This window comes from Schistocerca serialis, chromosome 11, assembly GCF_023864345.2.
Source record: "Schistocerca serialis cubense isolate TAMUIC-IGC-003099 chromosome 11, iqSchSeri2.2, whole genome shotgun sequence".
Taxonomy (NCBI): domain Eukaryota; kingdom Metazoa; phylum Arthropoda; class Insecta; order Orthoptera; family Acrididae; genus Schistocerca; species Schistocerca serialis.
The window spans coordinates 212,971,480-212,990,889 of NC_064648.1; the positions used below are offsets into that span (position 1 = coordinate 212,971,480).

Sequence of the window (19,410 nt, forward strand, 5' to 3'; positions counted from 1 at the left end):
AGGAAAAAGAATCCTGTAATGTTTGAATACTCCATTAGTAGTGTAGCGCTTGACACAGTCACGTCGATTAAATATTTGGGCGTAACATTGCAGAGCGATATGAAGTGGGACAAGCATGTAATGGCAGTTGTGCGGATGGTCATCTTTGGTTGATTGGTAGAAATTTGGGAAGATGTGGTTCGTCTGTAAAGGAGACCACTTATAGAACGCTGGTGCGACCTATTCTTGAGTACTGCTCGAGTGTTTGGGATCCCTAACAGGTCGGATTGAGGGAGGACATAGAAGCAATTCAGAGGCAGGCTGCTAGATTTGTTACTGATAGGTTTGATCATCATGCGAGTGTTACGGAAATACTTCAGGAACTCTGGTGGGAGTCTCTAGAGGAAAGGGGGCGTTCTTTTCGTGAATCGCTACTGAGGAAATTTAGAGAACCAGCATTTGAGGCTGACTACAGTACAATTTTACTGACGCCAACTTGTATTTCGCGGAAAGACCACAAAGATAAGATAAGAGAAATTAGGGCTCGTACAGAGGTATATAGGCAGTCATTTTTCCCTCGTTCTGTTTGAGAGTGGAACAGGGAGAGAAGATGCTAGTTGTGGTACGAGGTACCCTCCGCCACGCACCGTATGGTGGATTGCGGAGTATGTATGTAGATGTAGATCTATGTTCTCAGTTGTTTAAAAATGACTGGGTACTGCAATTCTTTTTTGTAGCCATTGGTGAAAACTCAGTGTGTGCTGTGCCACCGAATAATAGGCAGCCAACGTAAGTTTTCAATTGAAAGACACTACAATACATATCACAAAGACGAGTATAGTGTACTCAACAGTGAAGAACGGCAAGCAAAATTAAATGTCCTTAAGAAAATGGACGAGACACCAACTCGATTTTACAGTACGTCAGAGTAGCTGATACTTCTTAGTTTCTTGTGTTACATTTATGTCTATTTTACTGTATGCTGTACAATGAACTGTTTTCAATTTTCCAGAATGACAACCACACTATATCTTCACTGCAAGCAAGTTTTAAAATCGCATTAAGAATTGCGCAATCTGGGAAACCCTTTTAGGAAGGGGAGTGTTTGAAAGGGTGTCTCACTGATGCTGCAGAACTTGAGTGTCCCACGAACGTTAGCAGGTTTCAAGAAATCAGTCTATCCAAACAAACAGTGACAAAGACGTATCAGTGCTATGGCCGGAGATGTGCACAGGCAGCTAATAAATAAGGCAAAAGGCTTTGTTGCTTTCTCTGTTATGCTCGATGAAGCAACAGATGTTACAGATACAGCCCAAGTTGTGATATACATACGAGGTGTCGATAACGCACTTTGTGTAACAGAGGACGTTTTGGACTTAGTACCTTTGAAAGGGACTACTACAGGTGTGGACTTACTCCAAGCGATTGATGGTGTCGGTATGGATTGAAATCTGTGAGTCTCAGTGACCACAGATGGAGCACCATCAATGCAAGGCCATCGGAGAGGACTCATAGCACGGATGCGCCAAAAGCTAGGGTGCACAAATGGGACGTATGAAATTCACTGCATTCTGCATCGAGAGGCACTTTGTGCAAAATCAGTAACGTTAGCAAACGTCATGCAAATTATTGTGCATACTATAAACTACCTGAAGACACATGGGCATAAGCATCGCCAGTTTCGGCGGTTCTTGGAGGAATTAGGAGCGGAGTACGGCGACATAGCTTACTATACTGAAGTAGGCTGAATCAGTTGAGGTAAAATGTTGAAAATATTTTTTGATTTACGTTTGGTCATAGTAACATTCTTACATGAGAAGGGAAAAAGTGAACCTATGTTGGAAGACCCTTGTTGGATATCAGACCTTGCATTTCTTGTGGACATTACGTCTCACATGAACAGCCTGAACATCAGTTTGCAAGGTGAAAATAATTTCTGACATGTTGGAAAAAGTAAATGCCTTTGAAAGGAAGCTTGCGCTTTGGGAGCGCCAGCTAATGACAGAAAACACTGCACATTTCCCGACTCTTGGACTGGTCCATGAAAGTGCTAGATTTCAAGAATACATATCAATAATTGTAAAAATTAAGGAACAATTTCGAGCACAATTTGCAGATGATACGAGTTTGTCTCCTGCCATTGGCCTCTTTGCTCAACCGTTCTCGTCGTCAGTTGAAGATGCTCCGAATGTTCTACAGAGGGAACTGATCGACCTACAGTGCAATACAAGACTGAAGGACAAGTTCTTTGAAGTGGGAAGTTCAAAAGAATTCTACGAAAATTTTTCACAACAAGAATTTCCACGCCTGCACAAAGATGCCGCGAGACTTATGTCCATGTTTGGGTTGACATATGTTTGTGAAAGGTTTTTCTGGGTGATGAAAATGAATAAATCAAGGTTTCTGTCAAGCATAAGTTATGAAAATCTACACAACTGCTTGCGTTCGTCAATGAGCTAATCCTTTACGCCCGATATTAACTATATCATTCCTCATGACCAGTGATAAACGTGTTTGGATTTATTCCTTTCATAATTAAAAATTATTGTTTACTAACTGTGCATTATTGCATCATTCTGCTCCATGGTACATTATTATCAGGAAAATTGCTCATTAAACCGATTGTTCCAATGTATACTTACATTTAGGGTTTTTTTAATGTGTGAAGGGCTACGCTCAGCTAAAGTCGATAAACAATAACCTTCATCTAATTGTCTGTTATTATGCAGATTTTAGACGGAACTGATAATAGTATTGAAATAGCAGGTGATCGAGAGGTCTGCGGTTATCATTCTGTTCAGAGGTCAGTGAGACAGAAATTATGTGGGTGTAACTGAGGGCACCGAGAATTAGTTATAGGAAACCTTGCATTAGTTTAATGTTATTTGAAATCATGAATAAGGTTCGCTGGAAGTCACTGACTGCTCTCTTTCTTAAATACTAGATCAAAAACATTACACGTATTTGCGTGCCGTCAGTCAAGCTGCCTTAATAAAAACCCACGGTTGTTAACTGTATTACTTGTCTTACTGGGTTAAACTGGTAACGTAAAAGTAGACGTCTCAATGAGTAGACTGTGACGGTATTTTAAATGTTTTAATACGCAAAATACCTCCCCATGGTTGGCTTGCATGCTGTGGAAAGAGCACTAGAATGCACTGGTACAGAGTACCCCAGCAAGTGGATAAAGCGACATCTGTGCATAGAAACGTGCACTATATGAACGCTGGCGGCTGCGGCATGCACGCTGTGACCCAGAAGTTGCACATGTGCAGGAGCACCGCACGCGTGCAGAATTTCTGGCCGGCTCTGAGAAAGCGGAATTTATTACTATCTTAGAAAGCAACAGTAGATCATTTTCGGCTAACCCGGACTGGCTCAAAATTTTGGATACTGTATTGCAACTCTGGATCCATTCTTTGTGGAACCGTATTCGGTACCTTTTTCTAAAAAACAGGTCGTACAGAATGAAACAGATAAGATTATGGAATGAGGAGTGATATAACACAGTAACAGCGAATATATCAGTCCACTTATCATTGTAAACAAGGATGGAGGAGTACATGTGGCCATTGATGCACAAACTCTAAACAAAGTAAAAAGAGAGGTGCACAGGCCTGAAAATCTGGACAAAATGTTGCAAAAATTTCATAATGAGGTATTTAACCAGTTTCCACATGACTGCTGGCTATTGGCAAATCCCATTAAGTCTAGAATTGCATGAATATAAAGCAATCCTGTTTACTGGGAAATGTTATCGATACAAAGTAGTTCCATTTGGGCTGAATACCTTTCTGGCAGTGTTTATTAGAGCTCTGGACTGTGTTAGGAGAGGAGTTGAGTTCCAGGTTAACTATCTATGTAGATGATTTATTTATCTACAATGAAAACTGGCAAAAAAAGCTCCAAATTGTTGCTCTTCAAGCAGGAGGCATCACTTTAAAATTATAGAAATGTGAACTTGTAAAATTAGAAATTAAATTCTTGAGCCATATAATTACTACTACCAGCATTAATAAGGACCTGGAGAAAGCTACGTGCCTTAGAAAAATTTCCCCCACCAAAAAATAGGAAACAGGTGTAAGCCTTTTTAGGTTGGTGTGGATTTTACAGAAAATTTGTTAAGGGGAAACCCTTCAACAATCCACACTTGAACAATCTATAAAAAGATTTAGTGCTTTTGTTTGGACAGATCAGAGTCGGCAGGATTGTGAATCTTTAAAGATTAAACTTTGACATGATAATGTTTTACATCACCCAGTACTGTCAGAGACTTTCAATATGAATACTGACAGTAGCACCTATGGGATTGGTATTGAAATTTTCCAGGAGATAAATGGTACAGGAAATTTAGCACATAGAACTATAGCTTTTGCCAGCAGGGCATTGACAGGAAACAAAAGGAACCATACCATATCAGAGGAGATAGCCTTGGCCATATTATGGGACCTAAAGAAATTTATAGGTTGGTGGGGTTTTACGATCTTCACACATTGACCACAAAGCTCAAACATTCCTTAAAGGTTGTTGCCTTCTAAATGGCAGGCTCACCCAATGGGCTTAATACCTGGAACAATTTCATTATGAAATCTGCTATGTAAAGGGTACAAAAAATTATGTGGCAATGAATTGTCCCAATGGTACTGATGTACCCAAGGAATGCAATGGAGATGGAACTTTCCAAATTAATTACATGAAGAAGATCAGGCAAAAATGAATCTGAACAGATTTGCAAAACCATGCAATATTATCAAAATGAGCAACCAAATTGGAAATCTGTATAAGTAAATTTTGATTTTTAAAAGTATCTTGTATAAGAGGAAAGGCTTCATTACTGAAGAATGGATGGTGTGTTGGCCAACCCAATTTGATACAGATGTCAGATTATTTTCACTAGCATTGGGCCAAAGGAGTGTCTAGATAAATTGGCTAGTGTTATAGTGATTGCCAATAGTACGAGTCGAAAGGTAACTGAACGTATTAGGTCTTGTGACATCTGCCAGATAGCTAAGGTAACCAATAGAACTAATCAAGGCCCAATGCAGAACACGTTACCTAAAGATACCGTGGATTTACTGTCTGTGGACCTGTATGGACCCCTCCCCACAACTTCTGGTAATTGTAAATGTATTTTAGTGATTTCGGAAGTATTTTCTACATTTATAAAATTGTATCTCCTGAAAAAGGTGACAGCAATGTCAGTATTCGATAGGATGATTCAGTATTTGAGAACCATTGGAAAACCCAGTGCAGTACTGCCCAATAATGGCCCCAATTTAATTTCAAAACCTGGAAAGATGGAATGGAGCAGAATGGTGTAGAAACTAAATATATTAATGAAGACATTGCCTCATGGGTTTACTGAGTTCACACCTGGGGAAATTCTGCTCAGTACTAAGAGCAAATGTTTAAATGAGGAAAAACTAGAGTTCCCACCGTTTACAGATTTGGGATTAGCCCAGAAGAAAGAATTGGTAAAAGAAAAAACAAAGCCGAAACGAGATCTAAAATGAGCAACCTGAAGTTTTCCATGTTCAAAATTGGAGACTATGTTCTTCTGAAGACCCATGAATAATCAGGTGAACTTAACCACGAAATTTCTAAATTTATGTATATATAATGGGCCATTCACAGTACAAGACACACCTCACAACAATGCCTACTATTTAATCTACCCAGAGTCGAAGAAGCTCCTTGATGTCCATAATGTAGTGGATCTCAAACTGTATGTACCTAGGAATGAATAAATGAAGAAATCATACCAGACTAAAAATGTGTATTATGCTGTAGATGAAATGTATCTATCTTATGAAGCTACCATACTGTATTTAACTGTAATTTATGTTCCTATAAAAATGTTGTTACCTATGTAAAATTGCTGTTACTATCTTAGAAGTTTCAGATTCTAAAACCTGTTGTAAAATATGTGAAACCCTGTACTGAAAGGGCTACAAGCAAATGTTGCCAAATTGAAAAGAAATGTGGAATGCCTTAAATACAGAATGGGCAGCATAGAAGACTTGCCAAAGTGGGGAAAAAAAACTGTTTATAATAGACTGCCAAAACCCAAAATGGGCAGCCAATTGATTAATGTGATATGTAATTTGTTAATGTTGTCAAATGCAGTGCAAGATGCTATTGCAGGTAGCAAAATCATTTTATTTTCATATCTGTTAGTGTTGTATGTGTTTTGCTACAGTTTTCAAAGAGGGACTGTGTTTCAAATAAAGGCAGTAAGAAAAGAATAGTAGGTTCAGTTTAAATATGTTTGTTTATGTAAATATCAAAGAATGGACTACTATTATTAGAATCAGCATTGATAGTTTCCTCCTTCGTAAATTCGAAATCATGCTATAGGATGTGTTGCATGTACAATGTCAAATTGCTTGTGATATTTGTAGGGGGTATACTTTTATGTGTATACCTACATTTCTTAATGCTTACAAAATGCTACTCAATATTCTTGGCAATACAGATAAATTTTGCTTACTACTCAACTTACTGTTTCACAAAATGAGAGATGTGACAGGTGTAAATAATTGAATAATGTTGCTTATGTCTTGTTTTGGTAATTACGTGTATAGAGTGTATAGTGTTTTAATGTGTTTTGCAATGTATTCTTTTCATGCTCAACTCTGGATGAAGTGATTATTATTTTTGACTGCTTGGCACCATTAAGGTGTTATTGATGTTTGCGTAGCAGGAATCTTCAGTGAACCATGGGGCATATGTAACATCCATTTTTGACCTACTTTGTATTGATATTTCTATTTGTAGAGTTGCTTATGTAGAGTGCTGTATCTGTCATATGCAGAGTGTTTTACCTGTCACGGAAATTCTTAGACAATGTATACATATTTCAGTTATGTGAACTTTTTGAACAATGTTCAATTTATGCTTATGAATGAAAATAACTCCCGGAATGATTATTATATAATGTACTGTAAATGACTTGGTCCATAGTTAGGGAATGCAGGGTTGAATGTAAAAAATGTGGGGAATCCCTGCAGCTACAGAAGTAGCCTGGCAGAATGGAAAAGGTGTCGTTCACGCAAGCGGCAACTCGTCCCTTGCGACGGCTAAGGAGTCTGGCTTGAGCAGTGCTGTGGTTAATATCTCGCTAGCAGTAGCAGAACATTGTAGTTCATATTTTTGGAGTATTGAGGCAGAGGAACTTAAAGAGTGTTACATATGGACCTCAGATGCTGCATTTGGTGATACCATGTATAAAGGCATTGTTTTTGGCCCTGCAAAAATATAATTCAGAAGGTCTATAACAGGGCGGGGCCAACAGTACTGCGATGACTACATCGCTGCCATGTTAACAGCCACTGCAAATCATGCCACCAGTGGCAGTGCCACCAGCCTTCCAGCAAAATGTTTATATTTGGCACTCTGTAAATGGACCAGGTATTTGTGAAATTTGGTTGATTTTAATAATAATCACGGTATTGCTAAAAGCTCTATCTTGCACCTGTGATTATCCCAAATCACAAACCTCACCAGGAATCCTATCCTAGTGAATTTAATTCCGAGTGAGCTAATTTATTATGAAAAGACTATTCAGCAGCCGTAAAAATAGTTGTGATTGCTTTCTAATGTGTGGAGTTATTGTGTTTCAAGTTCAGTTTAATAATTTGAGAAATACACCACTTCCAGTGCATTTTTAAATCGATCTGCATTACTTTTCTTAAATACTTTGGCTTACTTAAAAGCTGTCCAAAAATAGTAAAGTTGTTAGTTAAAAGAATAATAATAATAATAATAATAATACTAATTAGAAGTGAAAAAGATTATTAATTGTTGCATTTATGCACTTTGATCAGAATTACAAAGTTTTATTACTGTTCATTCCATGAGAAGGTGTTTGAACTTTAATTTAATGGTGTTGGCATTTGCCCACCCAACTATATTTTGAGAAGGTTAAAAGACTACTTTTCAAAGCACATTTGTTATTTGAAGAGTTATAGTTTGTTGTGCTTCGCTTAATGAATAATTATTGATGAGAATACTCACCATTTTCCATACACACTTGTGAAGATTTGTTAATGAGCGTGGCTCTTCCAACCATGAAACTTTGAGGCCCTCATGTACTGAACTAGTTAGTTAATGAAGCAAAGCAAAGGTACCTCCACAGCCAGTGTAGTTAGACTTGTATTCTGTTTAATTGCTTCAAACTGTGTCCAATAAAGAAATATTTACTGCATTAGCTACTTAAATGTAAGCTGGGTAACGTAAAGGTATAGAGACCGTGTACTAGCAATGATGTTATATGGTAGGATCATAATAGACCTCCTGATTTAAATCAATCATTTCATGCTCTGCCCTGTTTAGTATTGCTATTAGTATCATGTGTGTTGGTGACTGGTTCTATAAACTGCTGCATCTAGTTCATTCAAGGCAGGGCTTAACTTTTAAACTTTTAGGTGCCGTAAGGCGCCCCCTTCTATCACTCCCCCCACTGACCACAGAGAGAGACTTGTGATAAGACTTACAATGAGAAATTCTTTCTTAAATACAGTTCTGAAATTCAGGTTTGTAAACCATAATATCTTATAATCAAAAACATAACACCACAAGGTTCCACCACCTGCCGTACCAGTGTCACTTTGCTCCATAGTTCTGCTTCACACGTATTGGCACCAAGTCATACTCACGACATCACGTTTTCAAATGCTGCCAGCCACAACGTTCAAACAGTTTCTTTGTAGCTGCTCTATGAACGTGTGTTCAGTATTCATCAACAAGGCATTTAGCAGTTAATGACTAAGATATTCCTGCTCCATCTGGGTCTAGTACAATTTCGATTTCCCACGTCTTCACGCAATGTTAATTCTGTGAGCATTTTGTACCATAGCAGCTGATCGTTGCGTCGCGCCTGAGTTGATAACAATGCAAGATAAAGTTAAAACATTCCCCCCTCCCACTTCCTCACCCTGAGGCTGCCGTAATCTTTCTCCTCTCCTCTCCTCTCCTCTCGTCTCCTCTCCTCCCCACATGTTACACTGCCATGGGAAAAGACTATATGTAATGTTCTTTAGTCAGATTTTGTCATTTGAAACTTTCATGATAGTGAGTGAAAAAGAAATCACAAGTTTTATTTATACAGGTAATAAATAAATTCCCTTCTGAATGTAAAATGTAACTAATAGACTAAAAATATCTATGACTTAACTTTTACACTCGTAAAAAATTTAGTTGTTCCTATGTTACTAGCCAAAGAGAAAGGTCTTTACCATTTAATTAACATGAGACCCTACGTGTAAAAATTGAACTGAAAAAACACTATTGTTCCCAGAATGAGATTCCCACTCTGCGGCGGAGTGTGCGCTGATATGAAACTTCCTGGCAGATTAAAACTGTGTGCCGGACCGAGACTCGAACTCGGGACCTTTGCTTTTTGTGGGCAAGTGTTCTTTATGTTATAATAATCAGGAAATGATAAACTCGTCATAGAGATGGCAGATTTGTTCTTTTCCATAAGCCCATGGTGTCTTAACTGAGAAAAACACACTTCATGGGTAGCCACTGCAAACTGAATATTTATTTATTAAACCACAAAAAATCAAAAGGGACCTGTTATTATAAATGTTAACACATTTGCTGCAATCTGACCGAAAAATGTTTTACATGTAGAATACATCTTGTAGGAAAAGCAATCAATGCATTTGGCATTGGGAGAGAATTATTACAAAAATAAACATGCACTTATATTAAAATCAGCTTCACAGTGAAGTCGACCATTTCAGTCAAAGTCGCACTTATAACAATCATCCATCTTTGGCGAATATTTTACAAAAATGTCAAAGCTTCTCGAGTTCCATTATAGCTCTGTTAAAATTACTTTTTCATTTCCAATAACATACTGTGTATATAAAAAAATTAGTTTGTACGTTAAACCATTATTTAAACAATTTTACTTCAGCGGGCTGTACGAAGATGTTATACTGTTTCAAACAGCAGTTGAAAACTTCAAGAATCCCACATCTCAGTAGATTTTTAGCTCGATTTGCCGTTCAACAATTAAACCGCTAATGACCAATAAACTGAATCGGTGGGATTGAGTATCGATCTGTTAACTCATATATGATAAAATTACAAATGATTCCAAATCAAGAATATCACATTAATAATAAATTGTACCGAGCGTTAATTTTGAGATTACAGTTTTGTAGTTTGAAATATGAATTTAACTTCCCTTCACTCATAAAATAACAAGTCCTGTCAACATGCAGTATATATCTTTGACCTAAGGGTATACAACTTTGTTTAAATATTTCCCTTTAAATTTTATTACACTTTCAACATAGTGTATTAACTTAAAATGACAAACATCTGTTATCCTGACAAAAGTCAGTGGCATATGAGGAGTCAGTTTATACAGAATATACATTGTGTATTTATTGTTAAAAAGTACCTTTTTAGGATGTATTATTAACTGAACTCTTAGTTTTAACTAAGTTCATACTCAGTGGCTCAAATAAAGGAAGAAAAAGTAAGCATTGTGAAATTACTTTAAACACAATCAATGGAGATGGATTACGAAAAACATTTCCATAATACAGAATTATCCTCATTATACACTTTATCACTTCGTGCTTTTGAATGTGTAGCAAGTGCAGAATGATATCCCTTCACCATCCAAGACGCCCATTTTCATATCTAGCTACAGGTGGTCCCAGAAGTCTGATGCGTAATGAACTACAAACAGTGCAGATGTAGAGTGACGATCTCAGTGGTGTCATAATTAAGTTCATTGCAGAAATGCCACGTTCACACTCTGCAATCGACACTGCAATGCTGTTTATTATTGATACAAAATTTTTGAACATTGGTGGCTGTAGAAGAACAGTTGGCACTTCTTCACTTAGTAGTGGTTTCAGACCCTGTTTGTACTCCCTGAAGTTCTTCATTATTTCAGAGGGCTATTAATCTTAAATCTTTCACACATTCGAAAAATCTCATTTTCTCCATAAGTGATCGATATGTTTTTAGGCCACAATTTCAGGTGAATGGCCTTCATGTAGTTCATATCATCATCGTAGCTTTCAGATGCATTCACTGTTGATAGCAACCTGGATCACAAATTATTTGCCAAGCTGCGATTAAACTGTTCATCAGGAATCTTAGAAATAATTGTTCTTTGAGAAAGTTTAACACATTGAAAGTTCATATTTTCCAGTGCAATGTTAGCTACATTTGCATGTTGTCCCATTGCATCAAACAGACTTTCCAACACTTTTAATAAAAGTGTAATGTCGTCGTGAGCTTGAGCAAGGTTAACACTTGATCTTTGAAGCTGTAGGGATAGATCGGCCAACTCTTCTAAGGCATCAGAGATTACAGCTAGGTTGGAGACGAAAGTTGTAGATGACAATTACAAAGCCCTTTGTAAGAAGACCGTTGTTTTGAGTCTCATTTCGTGTCCTCTGATACTTCTAAAAAATGACTGTACAGAGCCCTGCAATCTTTCCACACAGCTTTTACTGCCAATAAACTGGAGGCCACCCAACGAGTGTCAAAACACATGACCAATTTTTAAATTTCTAGCTCCAAACCTTTAGCAGCAACTGCCAACTCACTGCTGTTTTTCGGGGAGCAGCTGAAGATATTTCTAACTTTATCCATGAATATTTTAAAGTGATTAATTCCCACCACTTCTTCTATCGTGTCATGCATGGTGAGTTCTGAACGATGATTCAAACAATGCCAGATGAATAAGTTTGGAAACATCAGCTTTGCAAGGTCAGACTTTTTTCCTAACACGACAGAAGCTCCATCGCAAGTCAAAGCGATTAAATGGTCTTTCAAAAACTCACAGCCTAGTCCTAGTGATTCTAACTGCTTTAAAAGTTCTTTCAAGATATCAGATGCTGTTGTGTCATTTAGCCCAAAAAGTCGCAAAGAAATTGTCATGGCGTTTTCCCTTTTAACAATGTTCTGAACTAGACAATCAAAGCTTTTTTGTGTGAAAGTGAAGTGGCTTTATCCAAAAGAAGTGAAAATTTGGAGTCACTTTTTATTAAATTATTTATTAGATCTGATGTCATCTGATCAGAAATATGAATCACTATATTAGATCAAGCAACATTTGAACATAGTATTCGGCCCATATCCAAACCAATTTTAATTTGGAGATCAATTTCTGTCTGAAACTCATTAAACAGTCTATTTAACTTTGCTTGCTTATAAGCTGTCCAAAAATACCCTCAGTAACAACTTTTTGTTCCTTTACTGTGGAAGCGACGGAGTTCTTAATGTGATATTTTTCTGCGTAGTCTGGATTTTGTTTGCTAAACCGTGAGCTTCAAATGTGCAGTGATCAAACAGTTTTTTCCTAAGAGACGTTATTTGATCATGTCCCACATGAGCTTACAGTTCCTAAAAGCCATTGCTCACTCAGTTTTAACCGTTTTGTTTTTTCAGCACCTAGTGTATATCTACAAACTTGGCCTTTTTTTAATAATCAACCACGGGTTTTTAGCTTTATAATCTGTACATTGTTCGACAGACCGACAATCTGGCTTTTCATCATCATTACAATTATCAATACTGTCCATAGATGTTTTGTCTGTATCCATATCCACCAACTTATACAAATTTTCATTTTGCAACAATGACATAGGAGAAGGATTGTCTGCTTTGTTGTTTGCATCTTCTTCTCCAGCCACAGCTGACGTCATGGATTCTACATCTAAACTGTGGTTTTCATTGCCCTCACTAACGTTTTGTCTTTTAGGTTTAAAGGAGTCACTAATTTTTGTAGAGATATACATTACTATTAAACTCTCCTGTCCACTGAGTCACAATGTGTAAATAAACACTACGAACAAACCAAAACAATGCTGTCGGTTCTGAGCAGAACAACTGCACTGCAAGCGATTGACGTACAGAGAGTGATTGAGTAATATTGTTGAACGTGAATTCCTGAAGTGCCTGTTGGATTGTTTGTTGGCTTCTCTGTGAGGCAGCGATGGCTAACAAGGTAAACTGATTCAAATTGAAAAAGCCATAGACACGACCTGTCTGAATCGTGGACTAAAAAGACTGAATTCACATAGAGACATACAGACAGGCAACTGTAATGCGAGAACCACTTATGGGATTTACTTGTTTCTTTCTTTAACTCACAGATATATTCATTTACTATCTATTATTATATATTTAGCTACTTTAGGTAGCACAAGAAATAAGCTGTGGCTATAATTGTAAGTCAAGTCGCAAGAAACTGGGCTGCCGTCGTGCTCCTTACACTATTAGAGCAAAATCATTTGATTTTTTAATGAATTGTAGACCTCAAAAAGAACCACAAAAAGTCAGCAAGAGCATATGTTTGTCTTTCACAGTTGAGTCACACTCAATTTTTCTGCTTTGTGGGTGTTTAAACAGCTGACTTCAGAAGACAAAAATCATCATTATTCTTCAACCTTAATCTTTTATTTAGGTACATCTTTTTGAGCTCTACAGTTTGGTACTACATAACGTGATATAGTTCTTATGGATTCTGTAATGTATTTCAAGAGAGCATGCTGGCAGAAAACATTTTTACTTCATATAGCTGATGACATTTAAACGGCTGAACAGACTTTCAGAAATATAGTTAAGAACCGTCCCCATTAAACCAGCTTTCAAATAAAAAAACGGCTTTAAAATTGGAACTTTCGTTTGAGAACTATGTTGGGGCAGACAGACAGACTTAAGGGTCAAACATATACATGTCCGTTCTGCATTGGGAATTCAAATTTGCCCCCTGTGGGAGCTCCCCTCTACTGTATAGCGTCAACCATGTTCTAACGAGGGTGCGGGCAGATAAAGACAAAGGTCAAGAGTGCCGTGGGCAAAGGGACATATCGGGTCGCAAGGCTGCCAACTTTTAGTCATGTTTGCTCCATTCGCACATATGATTTTTAGCTGTGACGTAAATTACAACATGGAATAAAATGATTTCGTGAAAGCACATTATAAAGACGTTCACATTCAAACATGGCTTACATTATTTATTTCTCATTAACACACATAACATGAGATGTTGCCTTGCTACTACATTGCTGAGGTTGTTGGCAGTCGTATACAAAAGGCAATATGCACCAATCACAACTTTAGAATGATACTCCACTTATCTTGGGTATACTGTACGTGCGTGCACACACACACACACACACACACATACACACACACACACACACACACACTCTCTACCTCCTGCCCGTCACATCATGTTGGCGAGCCATTGTCATGTTCACTTGTGCTGGTGCAGCGGAAAATTACGGTTACGGTTTGATTTAATACACATGTACTACTTCAAATCTCCGGTACTGTACTGTTAAAAAAAGGGGGGGGGGGAGAAAAGAGAGAATTAGAAGAAAGGGAGTTTCTGGGAGGTGCCAGAATGCATTGTGGCCAAAATTAAGCCCTGATTCAAGGTACATGTTGTTGTTAGGCATATGCTACAGTTTGCAATCTTATTGGCCATTTGTTTGACCTCCAAATTAGTATTACATTTATCTGCAAGGTTACGTTGCTCTGGTGTAATGTGAACAGATATAAAGAAACAGGTGTGTGTGTGTGTGTGTGTGTGTGTGTGTGTGTGTGTGTGTGTGTGTGTGTGTGTCAAGGAAGGTTAGGTTAGCCTTAGCACTGCCTTCTGCTTTATTACATTGTTTGACAAGAATTCCTAATTAGGCCGGCGACTGATATTAATACATAACTAATATGTAATTAATAAGACTTGCTTTTGTGCTGGAGAACATCTGTTCCTCACACAAATGTTAAGTGTTGGTTATACTCTGCTGGAGTGTTTTGGAAACGAATCCCAGTCTGTTTGTCCTGTTCCCATTAGGTTATATGGTGGTCACAACTTTCTCAAAAATTCCTCACAGCGGTTTAAGGTTAGCATTGATTGCCTTTTATGGTTGGCCACATTACCGCTAAAAGCAGTCCCTTTGGAGGGGCCCTCCTGCACAATTCCACCACATGTGGGTGGCTGACTTTCTGCAAGGCTGTGCCCTGTATTCTGTGACATTTGTATGGCTGCTTCGGTATCTTGGCATTTTCAGCTCTTCAGGAGGAAGGCAGAGCTTTAGTTGGTAAAGACATTTCCAGCTGGAGTAGATCACAACCAGACACACACTCTGGAGTCAGGTATTGAATTGTAAGGTGTATCCAGCAACAGATGTACACTCGGAGCACAATTCAGGTATGATAATGAGTTAACTAAATTTTAAGAGAACTGTTATGAGAATTCAGTGTGTAAATAAATAGGATAGTGAAGTACCCAGGAATGGAATGGGAATTTTAACTTCTACGAGGCTTTAGACAACGTGATAATGAACGGCAATCAAGCGAGTATCCACATTTGTCTGCATGATCCGTGAGACAGGAGTCATAGCAACAGAATGCCAGAGAAACACCATCCAGATACTACAGAAGCAACCAAGCACTTGTAAGTGCAATAGCTAAACAGCTCGTGAATAGAGCTTTTTGAAAAAATAACAACATGAAGAAGAATGGAAGACAAAGGTGATTATCTGTTTGAGGAAGATAAATTTGGAGTAAAGGATCCAGGGATAGTGGAAGGAATGTGTAAGAAAAATCAAGGTATCTTTATTGGATTTGAAGATCTTTACATGACATTTGACAGCATGAAATAATGAAAGTGTGTGAAATTTTTTTAAAAGGTACATATAAGATATATTGAACAGCAGGTAACATAGAATATGTACAATAATCAACAAGAATTGGTATTCTGAATTAAAGATTGTTAAAGATAAGGATGCAGGTAATCTCCACACACGTTCAGATGAACACTGAAGAATCATTGGTGGAACTGAAGAAACTTATAGCAATTTAATTAAAACTGAAGTTGAAAAGGATATCATTGATAAAATTCACTGGTGATATTTCTGTGTTCACCGAAAGTCAGACAATCACCAGAATTGGTGAATGTAATAAACAGTTGAATGAGTGCCAAATCAGGATTAATGAATGGAAGAAAGAGGAAAGTATTGGGGTGTGGCAGAAGTAACATTGGTGGCAAAGTTTACAGAATTAAGGACCACACAGTAGACCACTTGTACGGACTCTGGTACATGTGATGCTAATTTACACTGAGGGTCAAAGCACGGTTGTTATAAGGAATAATGTAGCATGGAAAAACAGGAGATTCCCCGCAAAACAAAGTTACTAATATCAAAGATATGCCTTAATTTGTGTTAGACATACCTGAATGTATGCTTGGAGCAGAGTACTGCATAAAAATTAATCATGGATTATGGAAAAAACAAGAGGGGAATCGGAGCATTGTAAATGCAGTGCTATTGACGGATGTTTAAACTAGGTGAACTCGTAACAGAAGAACTATCGAACATCTCTGCAGAATAGGTGAGGATAGTGTGATATGTGGAAAACTGTGACAAGTACAAGGGTCAGCAGAGTAAGTTATATTTGAAGGCATCAGGGAATAACCACTGTGGAACTAGAGGTGGTTGCTGAGGTTAAAAACTGTAGGGAAAGACAGAGATAGGAAGGCATGTAACTGTGGACTCTGGGAGCTCATGGCACTGCAATTCTGCTGCTCAGACAGACAGACACATTGTCAACAGAAGGCACAGTTTCCCCTTTGCATGTCTGTGGTTACCGAGACTGGCTGTTACAGCAGACTACAGTGGGGCAACCAAGGTGGTGCACACCCCGGCAAGCTGAGGCTCTGCTGGCGTTTGCTTCTGTTTGGTGATTGCCGAGTATATTTCTTGTTACTAACAGAAACTATAGCAAATTATTGGGTTCTTTCTCCTCTCTCATTCCTGACAAGCACCAAAAATGGTCTCATAAATGTGTGTGTGTGTGTGACCTCTGCTAGACCATTCCAATACATCTAAAGTAATAGACATTTATCTCATCTGACAGTGTTACACATTCAGTGCACTCATACTCTCCCCATCACTAAATTTTCTGGGCATGACATTGTCTGAATTATTGAAACTTCCTGGCAGATTAAAACTGTGTGCCGGACCGAGACTCGAACTCGGGACCTTTGCCTTTCGCGGGCAAGTGCTCTACCAATTGAGCTACCCAAGCACGACTCTCATTCTGGAAACATCCCCCAGGCTGTGGCTAAGCCGTGTCTCCGCAATATCCTTTCTTTCAGGAGTGCTAGTTCTGCAAGGTTTGCAGGAGAGCTTCTGTAAAGTTTGGAGGGTAGGAGCCGAGGTACTGGCAGAAGTAAAGCTGTGAGGACAGGGCTTGACTCGTGCTCGGGTAGCTCAGTTGGTAGAGCACTTGCCCACGAAAGGCAAAGGTCCCGAGTTCGAGTCTCGGTCCGGCAGACAGTTTTAATCTGCCAGGAAGTTTCATATCGGCGCACACTCCGCTGAAGAGTGAAAATCTCAGTCTGAATTATTGTTGGCATTGGTTTGCTGGTCTTGATGAATAAGACACTGAACTGTTGACAATAACTATTTTTCCTACCAACCTATTCTTAACCAACCTCTCTCCCATGATACTATGATCTAGTCGTGGGGATACCACCTCTGATTGTATGTTTTGATTTTATTCCCAGTTCACTTTGCTGACCCTCATTAAGTCTAGACTGAGCATTTACACTTTGCTTTTCAGTATTTATATCTTATCTACCATATAATGCTGTGTGTGTGTGTGTGTGTGTGTGTGTGTGTGTGTGTGTGTGTGTGTGTGTGTGTGTGTGTGCGCGCGCGCGCGCGCGCGCGCGCGCTCTGAGGGAACTCACCGCATTCGAGAGACAGTGGCCCCATCAGGTGGAGGAGTCGTGGGCCGCGCAGCAGCAGGTGTCTGGTGAGGTGCGCTGGCAGAGGTGGCGGTGGCAGCGGTGGTGGTGGCGGTTCTGGTTGTGGTTGTGGTGCTGGTGGTGGTGGTTCTCGGCTCTGTAATGACTGGTGCACTGCACATACAGAGAGGCAGGGTGTGAGTTGGCTGGGCGTGTCCTCGTGGGGATGTGGAGGTGGCTCACTATTGCCAGCACTGCTGAGGGACCATCCACACAGGGGATAGGGCTCCAGTTAATACAAATGAATTACCAGTAAGCTAATAACAATCAGTCGTACCATCTGAGCTTTCCATGGCAGTCGCTCAACCCCATACAACAGGTAGTTCAAATCTAGGTGCAGCCAGAAGGTACATACAACGCCCAATACTTGCACAAAACATAATTACAGAATTACTGTACATGTTAGCTCAGGTGCAATCGCCATCAAAACTATCCAAACGGCCTGAATTCCACTCCACCTAAATTGTATGATGATGATGAAGTGCCATATTCCTCGACAGAGTGTAGGGGAACGACGAATGCACCCACATAATGTTACTGTCTTGCAGTTCCTCTGATCTCTTTTCGATATGGACATTTCACTCTACAAAATGATTACTACAAGACCCCACTTGAAGCAACTGATTTGTAACACTGAGTCCACAATCAGACTAATATCACGATAATGTGAATATCGAAACCTGTTATAATTAGATGGCAGCTTGTAAACTCAAGTTTATTGCAATAAATGACTTTTTGGAAACTAAGTTTCAACTTGAAATTAAGTGACGAAAACATTTGTATTAAGACTACCATCCAGGATTCCAATTGAGCACCTATTGTCTCTGTTAACTAAGTACGAAAGATCTTAAATATCATTTCAGCCACATGTAAGCATGTGTGTATGGGTGCATGTTGAAATGTTGAAATGACTTCGCATTGTGTTTGATTATTCAAACCTAGCAACTAATAGGATTGTTAACTAAGAGCAATAAAACATTACATATGCAAATATAGCAATATGAGAATCTGAACTGTCGAGAAAAAGTATTTTGTTCCTTTGCTGGGATCTGAATCCACCACCTCTCATTGTTTTCTAACCACAAATACATGTTTAACATCTGCTTAGTTTAGCTGTAGCAGGATGTGCCCATGTATGTACTGGAAATAACCTAACGGAACATTCTGTGTAGGGTGGGAATCTATCCCCGTGTGCTGCATGCACCATCGTTGTTGACTGCACACAAGATGATGTTGATTATCGAATTCTTTTTTGCCACTTGCTACGAGGTACGTGTTTTAACTTTTCAAGCAATCATTTAAAGTTTTGTGTGACAGACTTGAAATCGACACCAGCTGTCATAGTTGACAAGACATGCAGAGGCGATAAAAATCAAAATTGCTTTTCTCCTCTGGTTTTATGTGCACGACACAATGAAAATCATTGCAGACAACCATGAATACAATGGATGCTAATAACTATGGACATATCCGTGGGAAGAACTTCGTAACACAAAAGAGCTTCATTACACCAGATGTGTACTGTTACATTCTGAGGACTCACATTAGCCTCTGATTTTACATTTTTTTGTCAGGACCAAACATTTTTGTTTTATGAAGGTAAAGCCAAATAGTTCAAATGCCCATCCAAC

At 38.7% G+C, this 19,410-nt stretch overlaps 1 protein-coding gene and 1 non-coding gene across 2 annotated transcripts in view; one reads left to right on the forward strand and one right to left on the reverse strand.

The window, feature by feature from the left end:
- Positions 1 to 19,410, reverse strand: part of LOC126426666 (protein roadkill-like) — a 59,962-nt gene that overhangs the window by 27,383 nt on the left and 13,169 nt on the right. Inside the window, exon 2 of the mRNA XM_050088551.1 lies at positions 17,723 to 17,893. Within this exon, the coding sequence (XP_049944508.1) occupies positions 17,723 to 17,893 (171 nt within the window). The remainder of the gene's footprint in view (positions 1 to 17,722; positions 17,894 to 19,410) is intronic.
- Trnas-cga (transfer RNA serine (anticodon CGA)) lies at positions 17,229 to 17,303 on the forward strand. The gene has a single exon. It is a non-coding gene; the product is annotated as a tRNA-Ser (tRNA).